Raw genomic sequence first — 11,148 nt, 5'->3', positions numbered from 1 at the left:
CCCCCCCCCTAAAAAGAAGAAAAAACTTAAAACCAAATCCAGATATTACGTAAAAATATACTAGTACGCATAATTAGTTAATGCCAAGTTTGATCCCTAAACTGGGACTGAAGACACTGACAAGTCATTGAGAACCCGTGATGGTTATCTGTGTTGGAGAACACCAAGCAGTAGATAGCAGCAGTGATAGACCTTACCTTTTTTTTCCCTTGTTAGTTGTTCTCTAGTGCGAGGTTTACTAGTTAGTTTAGTTGTAGTTGTTCTTCGTTTCCAAGTCCCTGATTTATCTGGGTAACATTTTGGTTCCTTGTCCTGATTGTGTTTTTCCAACTTCCTACAGTTATGTAATGGGAATTGGTGAAGCTGAGGCATTCTCAGAGCGGTTAAAGCGAGAGGTTCAAGCTCTGGAAGCTGCAAATGTGCATGCCATTTTGGAGAACGAGCCATTAATTGATGAGGTGACTGGTCAATATTTTTGTAAAAAGTTCCTATTATTTTGATACCTGTGTTAGAGGAGCTTTTGGTTATATTTTTTTCCATGATCTGCTGCTGATGTTGTTTCTGGAACAACCAATAGCCTTCTACTTGAATAGGCGATGCAGCTCTTGCATTGTTAAACTTTTTTTGTGCCAATTGTAGTTAACACCAAACTTTGTCTGTCCCCTCATATTCAGCTTTTCTTCCAAATCCTCCAATTTTCTATATGCATATTCGTAGATAGAACTTCTGCATAGGAGCGGGGTTTTTACCCTGTGCGCACCCAAAGGGTAGCGGCTGCGGGTTTCCCTTGTCATAAAAAAAAAATATTCGTAGATATATATTATTGCCTTCTCAGATTAGGGGAGAATGTTTCTGCCTTTGAAATAATTGTCCTGCAGGTCTTGCAAGGGCTTGAAGCAGCCACCAGCTGTGTTGAAGATATGGATGAATGGTTGGGCATCTTCAACTTAAAGCTAAGACACATGAGAGAAGACATTGAATCGGTAGGAATCTCAGCATTTCACTTTTGTAGTTTATTATCTAGTATTAGCAGTAAGGAGATAAGTTTTGCCTTACTCAGTCCACTGGTTTTGTATGTGTATTCTATTATAATGTGATCTGCCTATGCCTGCTCTTTACTTGTGAATATCTTGAATGTGAAAATTAATTCTGTGTCCTAGTCGTTGGAGCATCTATCTGATATGTAGTTTTTCTTTCTACTGCAATGACCAATGGATAAACCTAGATAATATCATTTCTTTCCTGACATGAACCAAATTTGGTTATCTAGAAGTCTGATCTGTCTGTATATATGCTTCCAGGGAAAAAGGATGATAGTTCTATATTTGCATGGTTATAGTTGCTGTAAGACTGAGTTTGCTACATTACATATGCACAATTTGAATATTGAATTGGATTAGAATTTTGACAGCCTATTATTTGAATGCATCTCCTTTGCTAGTGCACTGCTAATCCTTTCTCTATGCAGATAGAGAGCCGCAACAACAAGCTGGAAATGCAGTCAGTTAACAACAAAGCATTGATTGAGGAACTTGATAAGCTTCTTGAGAGATTGCGTATACCCTCTGAGGTCTCTCTCTCTCTCTGTCTGTATCCGAGCTTGTTAATGGACACTCAGAAATAAACTAATGTTTTTACTTGATCATTCTTGTTTTGTAGTATGCAGCATCTTTAACAGGCGGTTCATTTGATGAGGCAAGAATGCTTCAAAATATTGAGGCATGCGAGTGGTTAACTAATGCCTTACGTGGTCTTGAAGCTCCTAATTTGGATCCTAGCTATGCAAACATGAGAGCTGTATGTCCACTTGATCATTTCTTTCTTTCTGATTCTTTTAGTTATTTCTTCATCAGTGCTGTGCTTCATCATGTAGGGTAGAAAATTTTAATATAGGTAAGCATACATATTTGAAGCATGGCACAATTTTTTGCCTGATCAGATCTTGGATAACTGTTGTTTCTCAGGTGATTGGGGAAATAAAAAATGGTTGAATTATTGCAAATACATGGTACTTGTTGTATCATGTGATGTGACTGGCCTTGATGAGCCTTGGCTTTATAAATGGATGGGGAACTCGTCCTTTCTCTTTTATTCTACCACCTAATTCTTATTGATAAGCTTCTTGTTGGTTCTTTGGGGGCTTATGATCTATTACTTTATATGGATGATAAGTATGTAAATTGTATTATTACATCTTATGTGCTTGTTTGCCAATTGAAGTGAAACCAATTAATCCTGCCTTGCAGATAAACTATTTCTCATTGGCAGTGGATGTTTCTCTAATTTGTCTGTGTAAGTGTGAACTCACTTTAACTTGTGAAAATATTTTGAATCTCTTGTAGGTAAAGGAGAAACGAGCAGAGCTTGACAAGTTAAAAACGACTTTTGTTCGAAGAGCATCTGAGTTCTTGAGAAACTATTTTACCAGTTTGGTGGATTTTATGATAAGTGATAAGAGTTATTTTTCTCAGGTATTCTTCCGCTGGCACTTCTACTTTTTACTCAATTGTCATCTTTCTTTTGTAAATAGTTACTATAGACAGCTGATAACATGAATTAAACAGCGAGGACAATTGAAGAGGCCCGACCATGCTGATCTGAGATACAAGTGCAGGACATATGCTCGTCTTTTGCAACATCTGAAGGTCAGACTGATACAATTTCTTGGTTAACTTTTTATTGTTTATTTTAGTAGTTTCTTATGTCTTTTTTGCTATCCTTTATTTACAGAGTCTTGACAAGAATTGCTTGGGCTCCTTAAGAAAAGCTTATTGTACATCCCTTAATTTGCTTTTGCGCCGGGAGGTCAGAAAAGTTATTGATATCAATCCAATTGTCTTTTCATGTCTTTCAATAACTACTTTTATTTCCTTCTTCTTGCTGAGTAGGTTGCTTAGATTCCGTTATATGTTAACCACATCGTATGTGCACTTCTAAACTATTTGAATATCTGTTTTCTTCATCTCAAACCTTCAGTCCTTTGCATCAAAGAGTTGCCTAGTTAACCTGCTTTTGGACAAGTTTAATCTACTTGTAACCTACGTAAATAGCTAGACAGTTCCTGGGATATATTGTAAAAGAGGTGCAGACTTCTCTAAAAATGAGACTGACATGCAGGCTGTTCACTATAAACAATAACAAGCTGTATAAAAAATGAAGTGGCAGCAGTAGAAAACCAGATAGAAGAAAATGAGAAGATGGGAAGAGGGGAATCCAAATTTCAACTCTTCTCAAGGGATCAATACAACACTAGCCACTCAAAGACATTGATTTATAATTAGACTCAGAACTTTTAGTATACATACAAACTGGATGTGCAAGGAGAAATGAATAGGACTCTGGGAGATCAATTTTGGAGAAAAGAATTACTTCACGTACAAGTAGCTTGGAGGCCTAGTCTAGAGGACTTCAACCAAGTTTACTTGATGCAAGAAAATCTCAGCACCAGGGAATTAAAGGCAACTGGACTGCAATCCTTTTGAAAAGGTCCTGAAATAAACTGAACTAGCTAAGTTCTAGAATACTAAGACCTATGAACACACTTAAAAGGATAAAGCAATTATCAGCTGCCTTCTCACTCAAAAGAGACATAGCTCAAAACAGCTACCAAGGACATTATTTGGTGGACCAAACAATGTTCTTGCATGTTCTGTGGTCATAGGCTTTACAGTTGGCTAGCTGGCCCAGACACCAAAAGAATCTTCACATTGGGCAGCCAGAAGTCCAGAACTGAGAGTGTGCATTTTGCCAACAGTTTTCTTCTTTTCTGCCTTTGAGCAGAAATTAAGGGTGAAGCAGGGTTAATTGTCTAAGAGTGACCTAACTAGTAAAGATTGAAAAACATATTTGCATTATGCATTGATGGCTGTCTATTTTATTTTTTTCATTTGTGTGTATCTCTGGATGCCCTTGCTACGAGTCTCATAGAAATTTCAGTTAACCTATAAGAAAAAGCTGAACCATACTCCCTGCTCTATTTAGCAAAACAATATACTCCCACTCAGACACACATTGAAATCAATGCCAAATTGCAATTTTCGATGTTCAAAAAAAAAAAAAAAGGAGAAAAGAAGAATTACTAAATGTATAGCTTGATTGTTTCCCTCAAGTTGCTAGGGTTTAAAAATAATGTCTACAGATGTTTTAGAATAAGAAAGAATCATATTTACAGGCATAATATCATCCCAACGATAAGTACTCGACTACTTGTCCACATTGATATAATGATATGCATATTAGTTTCTAACCTACAACTTTAATTGCGAGATATTCACGAGTATCTTGACAATCAACTTTAATTGCGAGATATTCACGAGTACCTTGACAATCCTATTCAAGTTGAAAAATACATATCGTAGGCTGCAACTCCTTGTTTGTTGCAAATATAATCAATCTTTAAACTCTAGCTGGTTTTGTAAGCATATCTGTTAACTAGTGGAGATTTTAATGAGTAAGTAGCAGATCTCTCCTTATTCTGTGAGGGGAGTAAATTGTGAATGTAAGAGGGGGATAATGAGGAGAGTAATACATCAATGGGTGGCTGATATTTATGTGTTAGTAGAGACTACTTGATTCCTAATTCCCCTTAAAAAAAATCATCCTAGTTGATTCCTAAATGTTGTGTACAATCAAAACACAGTTGGAATGAGAGAAACTGAGTTATGCAAGATGAAATTGCTCAAAGGAGAATGTATTGAGAATTGAATCTTGTAAGCCATCTTGGCTAATAGATGTATGTGGTTTGCATTGCTTGTTCTGTTGGTTTTTATATGCATTGGTGTACCTCCTAATATTTTTATGTTCTGATGTAATATTCCTATTTATTTACCATGCCTTGTGATTCTCCTTGGACCAAACTTCAGAGTTGAAAATGGAAAAAGTATAGGGATCACAATATATTCTTAATGAAGAAAAGTTAGAGTTTGAAGTAATGATTCCTTAAGTATGCCATACTTTGCAGGCTCGTGAGTTCGCAAATGAGCTTCGTGCCAGTACAAAGGCGTCAAGAAATCCAACTGTATGGCTTGAAGGTTCGGTGGGTTCGAATCAAAATGTGAATAGTGCAGACACTTCAACAGTTTCGGATGCATATGCGAAAATGCTGACAATATTTATCCCTCTACTTGTGGATGAGGTGCTCCTCTACTTTCTTCTCTCTCTGGAATATATTTTATATAATGGGTTAATGTTGCTCTTCATAAAACATAATTGGTTAATGTTGCTTTTACTCCCCATATCAAGTTTTTTGTTTCTTTTTTCTAAATGCAGAGTTCTTTCTTTGCTCACTTTATGTGCTTTGAAGTTCCTGCACTCGTTCCACCAGGAGGTCTTGCTAATGGCAATAAAAGTGCTCAGGATGAGGATGATGCAAACTATGATGATTTGGGTATTATGGATATTGATGAAACTGACAACAAAGCTGGTACTGCTTTGTCCTTTTTCCTTCCCTTGTCTAGCCTGATTTATGGTCAATTAAGGCTACTTTTCACATCTTGCAGGTAAAAACACTGGTGAGCTAGAGGCACTGAACGAATCACTTCATGATTTACTTGATGGAATACAAGTAATGACACATTACATTTTTACAATAGCCTTGTTATTTGATTATAATCACAATAATGTGTTAACTTGAAGTGAAAATATGGCCCTACGGGAATCAAGCTAGCTTCTGTTAGTATTAGATTGAGATGCTAAATAAAATACAGATCTTAGTTGTAGGTGTGTTTAAAGTTGGTGATTCTTCTCCTGTGAGCTATGTGATCTACATGATCAATGTTCACACCTTCATGCTTAATTGTTTATCTGGTACAATGTGTAGTTATCAACGAATTCCTGCTATAACTGTACTCATCCCGATAGAGTTCAAACTTTTACTAAGACAGAAGTCGGAACCAGAACACTGGTTTTGCATTGTTCAGCAGACAGCTTCATAATATTTCTTTTCTGTAATCAAAATGCCTATTATCCTTAGCTGTTATTTACAAATTGGTAAATCTTTATGATGCACCACCGTCGCTAGTTGTGTTCTGTAGAACCAGCCTTGATAAGGGAGTCATTGCTTTCTGGAAATATTTTATTTTTCCTTGTCATGAGGAGCTAGTGCTGGATGTTTTCAAGCAAGTTTTACCTATCTCTATGGTTCTTATAGCTTAGTTTCTCTTTTGCGGATCAAATTTCTTTGTAGTTTCGGAGTTTTATTGTCTCAATATTCTGTTCGAAACATCTGAAAAAACTCTCTTCTTTTCACGTGTAGGAGGACTTCTATGCGGTGGTGGATTGGGCATACAAGATTGATCCTTTGCGCTGCATATCAATGCATGGAATTACAGAACGTTATATTTCAGGTCAGAAGGCTGATGCTGCAGGATTTGTGCGCATCTTGCTTGATGACTTGGAATCTAGAATTTCAATGCAGTTCAGTCGGGTGAGTTCTTGTCATAATATATGCTTTTGGAACTCATAAATGATGATGTTTACTTTCTTTTCTGTTTGTTTCAATTGCAGTTTGTTGACGAAGCATGTCATCAAATTGAAAGAAATGAGCGAAATGTTCGGCAGTTGGGAGTCTTGTCATATATACCAAGGTGGAATGAGTTTCATATGCCTTTAGTTTTGTATACTTGCCTTAACTGTGGGAACAGGTTTCTGTCAAATATGTAGTTAAATGGTTCAACTTGGGGGATCTGAATAGTGCTTGACATACTTAGGGGTCGTTTGGTAGAGTGTATAAAAGTAATGTTAAATATAGTGTATTAGCAATACTTGCATTAGTAATTTTTGCATTAGTTATGCTTGCATTAGTTGTACATACATTATTTCTTATGCATTGTTTGGTTTGGTGTATTAAAAATAACATGTATTGTACAAAAATATCCTTCACATTATGGTGAAAAAGATGTAAAAGTGTTTTTGAGGGGTATTTGTGTCTTTAAAGTGCTAATGCATGCATTAAATCCCTTTGCATTACTAATACCTAGAAATCCATGGTATTAGTAATGCACTCTCCAATACACAATAGAGTGTATTAGTTATACATAGCATGAAAAAGGGTACCAAACAAGGTACTACTAATACACAGTTATGCAAGCATTATTTTTGTTAATATACTCTACCAAACGATTCCTTGGGGAGTAAAGTTATTGATTAAGCATGTAGATTTGGTGTCAGGAGGATTTGCTTAACTAGTGGCATTGCAGTTACAGCTTTTGTCTTCTTTCTTTAATCTTACCCTCCCAGTTTATGTGGTCTGATATTCTGATCAGTAGTGCATTTAGACATGCTAGAATATAGGCGCTTATATCACATTTTCTTTACTGAAGGATTGACCTTCATTAACACTGAGAATGGCATGGGTTTGTTTCTTGGGAACATTCTTTCCCCCAGTTTGAAAAAGAGAGTGATTTCTCAATTTTCATACCGTAATTGTTACTACCAAGAAAATTACTGCTTTTGCTTGAAGAAATCAATTGCTCCAACTTTTTAACTTACAGTTTGCTCAGCTATTTTTATTTCTATTATTAACCCAATAAATTTCTTTTCAGTTAGTGCCAGTTTTATATTATTAACCCACTCATATGCTTTCACACTCGTTCCATCTCTGTATTACCTCTGTTATGATTAATTATTCTTTTTTACCTTTTGCTGTGTGCTTCCTCTAACAACTTTTCAATTGAAGAAATCTGTAGCTGCTGGGCTTCTTGTTGTAATTGTACTTCAAAATCTGATTTGTTACTTATTTTCCCTTCAGACTGCTGCCAATTGATCTTTTTGTCTTGAATAATCAGCAATTTCATTTGGTATTGTAGATTTGCCACACTTGCAACCCGTATGGAGCAGTATATTCAAGGACAATCAAGGGATTTGGTTGACCAGGCGTACGCTAAGTTTGTGAGTGTTTTTATCTCTGACGTGTTTCTTAATAAACGAGTGTGAAGAACTATTAATATGTGAGATTACGACTGCTGAAGATTTTAAAATGGCTCAATATTGAGTGGTTTTGTTTTCCTTTTTTGTTTTTTGGTGTTAGTATAGCAGTTGATAATTCTATTATTTGCTCTTTTAATATTCTATAACTCACATCATGCAAAAGTGGATATAGGGGGAAAAAGCAAAATAAAAATTAGGAAATACCTATACAAATCTTTTCTCCTCTCTGTGTGATGATTTTAATACACACTTTGTTGTCGTCAGATAATACTTTTCTCCTTATGTAATGTTGTGGCGTGGCTGTTTCGGACATTGTTTGGCAGGTCACTACAATGTTCCTTACTTTGGATAAAATTGCTAAAGCAGACCCAAAATATGAAGACATTATGCTTTTAGAAAACTATGCAGCATTTCAGAATAGGTATTGTTCTAGTGTTACTTCCAGAGCTCTATAACATATTCTATTCCGTCAAATCAGTTTGAGTGCTGATGGGAAGCAGTTGTGCAGTCTTTATGACCTGGCTAATATGGTGCCAACATTAGCAAAATTCTATCATGAAGCCAGTGAATCTTATGAACAAGCTTGCACACGCCATATCAATGTGATTATATTCTATGTAAGCTTCCCTATATCTTGCTTCTTTATTTTGTAATGGTTTCTTTGTTGCTTTTATTGTTACTAGTACTTCTTAAGGTCCAAGTCTTTCTGATGATATACCTTAAAACCTGTACTTCCGACAGCAATTTGAGCGACTTTTTCAGTTTGTTCGAAGAATCGAGGATTTGATGTACACAATCCCGCCTGAAGAGGTTAGGTTATATATTTTTTTTTCATCTAAGCTTCTCCTCAGATACAGCATTTATTGTCGGCTCTCCTCTTAAGGATATCTTAATTTTCCTTGTATGAGGACAATATCGCTTGTTAATTAGTTTCCTGCTTTGTTATTAAGTTGATGCAAATTTGAACCACTACATGACATTAAATTACTAATACTGGAATAAAGTTGTTATCTCTTTGGCAGATGGAACTTTAGGTTTGCATTACCGACATTTTAAGTTGACACTGAGCAAAAATTTGGTTCCCTTATTTGTAGCTCAGTTGTTCCCTTTCCTCTTTTTGAAGTAACAAAAAATTGTTTTGTCCCATAATTTGCACTTACTTGAGGTTTCTGTCAACTTAAATGCAAATGCTTCTTATTTGACTGCGTCAATAGATCATCAGCTGCTAATGATCTATGTCATTTTAAATATTTTAGATTCCGTTCCAACTTGGGCTGTCAAAGATGGATCTTCGGAAGGTGGTAAAATCCAGTTTATCTGGGGTAAGTCTATCAATGTCCTCAATCCAGTTTATCTGCTAATGATCTATGTCTTACATTTCTGGGTCTTTGATAAATATTCAAACTTTGCTTCTTTAGGCGGATAAGTCCATCAGTGCAATGTATAAGAGATTGCAGAAAAACTTGACCTCAGAGGAGTTGCTGCCTTCATTATGGGATAAATGCAAGGTATATCTAGCAAAATAGGGTATTGAAAGTAATCACTTGAAAATCTCAATAAGAAATAAATTATACGTTGCCTTGTCGGACTCACGTTGTAAAACTGTTGAGACAATTCCGGGGAATCCTGTGGCCATTGTCCGAGTTCTCTTATTAAAGAACTCAGTCCTCGCTATGTGATGAGATGGACAGTGAACTGGACAACGGATAGAATAGCGCCATTTTGAGTTGCTTTAAAATTTCTCTGTGTCTAGACTTTTGTTGATCCCTTCCAATATTGATCTCATCTTCCCTTGGTTCATTTTTCGTATAGCAAATTTACCTACAACATTCATATTCTTGCAGAAAGAGTTCTTGGACAAGTACGAAAGTTTTGCTCAGCTTGTAGCCAAGATATACCCCAGCGAGAACGTCCCATCTGTTTCAGAAATGCGCGATCTTTTGGCAGCCATGTAAAGAAGCTTTTTGTGAGTTCGATTCTAGTTTTAGTTGTTAGGAAAAGTGTGTTGTAGAGTATGTCTTCTGTTGTCTATTTGTTTTCTGTAGAGCATTTGCCTGTATCGTCCTCGCGCCTTTTTTGTTTTCTTTTAAAGCTATTGTATGAGTTATCTAAGTTCTTATTTTCAAGTGTCACTGTGGAGGAAGAAATGTTTTATGTTACTACATATCAATTCATCTGTTAGTTATTAAAGAAGTGTTTTCACTAGTTATGCCTTGAAGTATTTTGTTGTTTTTTGAATTCCTACCTACAAATATAGGGTTATGTAGATAGGCATGTCATAGTCCATGGTTATTAACAAAGATTGTGGTGGAGTAACAAGTATATTTTTGTTGTTTGAGTTTTAAATATGGAATCACGAGAATGTTTTATTCTTCAAAGTGAGACTTTTGTCTATGTGAATTCGAATTAATAGAGCCTCAAAACAGATACGGAACACCGATTTGTTTGATTGTGATGGGGTGCTGACTACTACTCCATCTGCTATTCAGATTCGAGTCTTGGGTATTGACTATCAAGTCGTTTTTTGATAGGGAGTGGTTTATTTTTCAAAGTAAGATATTTGGGTGTGTATTTAGATTAATCGGGCCTCAAAACGGATATTAAATGCAAGTATATTTGATTGCGGTGGAATGTGAAGTAGTCTTTCATCTTTAATCAGATATCTTAGATTTGAGTCTTGAGTGTTAAATCGTCTTTGAATGGTGGGGGAGTGTTTTATTCTTCAAAATAAGATTTTTTTTATGCGAATTTAAATTAATCAAATCTCAAAATGAATATCGAATATCGGATGGACGGGAGAAGAAAAAAAGTCATAGTTCACGGATGGAAATGCAATGATTAGTGCCTCTTGTGTTTCACCTTAATAGGCAATTGTAGAATTTTCCAACTCCTCACCTGGCAGCTCATGTATGGTTTGGAGATTCGAAAAAAATATTTATTTACACACGATATTTATTGACATGCAATATTATATATTTACTTTATTGCAATTTATATGAAAGTGTTTCATATTTGGCATGGAGTTTTAAAATTAAGAAAGATTTATTATAATTATGGTCTAATATGAGTCATTAATATTTGTATCACTTTATTAAAAATATAGTGAAAAATTTAAAGTTAATTGCTACAAAATATAGAATAATATCACTTTTCTGAATAAATTCAGAATGTGAAAGGTACTTGTAGTTATTAAAGATGGTTCAAATTTGGTAAAATAATAAT

The 11,148-nt window shown here is 35.5% G+C and overlaps 1 protein-coding gene across 1 annotated transcript in view; it reads left to right on the top strand.

The window, feature by feature from the left end:
• LOC107007175 (exocyst complex component SEC3A) overlaps positions 1 to 10,133 on the top strand; it is a 15,700-nt gene extending 5,567 nt beyond the window's left edge. The window contains exons 7-25 of the mRNA XM_015205673.2: positions 341 to 458; positions 879 to 983; positions 1,469 to 1,570; positions 1,660 to 1,797; positions 2,343 to 2,471; positions 2,565 to 2,645; positions 2,731 to 2,805; positions 4,961 to 5,134; positions 5,269 to 5,422; positions 5,499 to 5,563; positions 6,254 to 6,424; positions 6,505 to 6,584; positions 7,806 to 7,887; positions 8,250 to 8,347; positions 8,435 to 8,543; positions 8,668 to 8,736; positions 9,183 to 9,248; positions 9,345 to 9,434; positions 9,771 to 10,133. Of these exons, the coding sequence (XP_015061159.1) occupies positions 341 to 458; positions 879 to 983; positions 1,469 to 1,570; positions 1,660 to 1,797; positions 2,343 to 2,471; positions 2,565 to 2,645; positions 2,731 to 2,805; positions 4,961 to 5,134; positions 5,269 to 5,422; positions 5,499 to 5,563; positions 6,254 to 6,424; positions 6,505 to 6,584; positions 7,806 to 7,887; positions 8,250 to 8,347; positions 8,435 to 8,543; positions 8,668 to 8,736; positions 9,183 to 9,248; positions 9,345 to 9,434; positions 9,771 to 9,881 (2,017 nt within the window). The 3' untranslated portion in view covers positions 9,882 to 10,133. The remainder of the gene's footprint in view (positions 1 to 340; positions 459 to 878; positions 984 to 1,468; positions 1,571 to 1,659; positions 1,798 to 2,342; positions 2,472 to 2,564; positions 2,646 to 2,730; positions 2,806 to 4,960; positions 5,135 to 5,268; positions 5,423 to 5,498; positions 5,564 to 6,253; positions 6,425 to 6,504; positions 6,585 to 7,805; positions 7,888 to 8,249; positions 8,348 to 8,434; positions 8,544 to 8,667; positions 8,737 to 9,182; positions 9,249 to 9,344; positions 9,435 to 9,770) is intronic.
• Positions 10,134 to 11,148: the final 1,015 nt, after the last annotated feature.

This window comes from Solanum pennellii, chromosome 12 (genome assembly GCF_001406875.1).
Source record: "Solanum pennellii chromosome 12, SPENNV200".
NCBI classification, from domain to species: domain Eukaryota; kingdom Viridiplantae; phylum Streptophyta; class Magnoliopsida; order Solanales; family Solanaceae; genus Solanum; species Solanum pennellii.
Note: the sequence above shows the minus strand (reverse complement) of the source record. Positions and strands in the feature narration are given on the sequence as shown.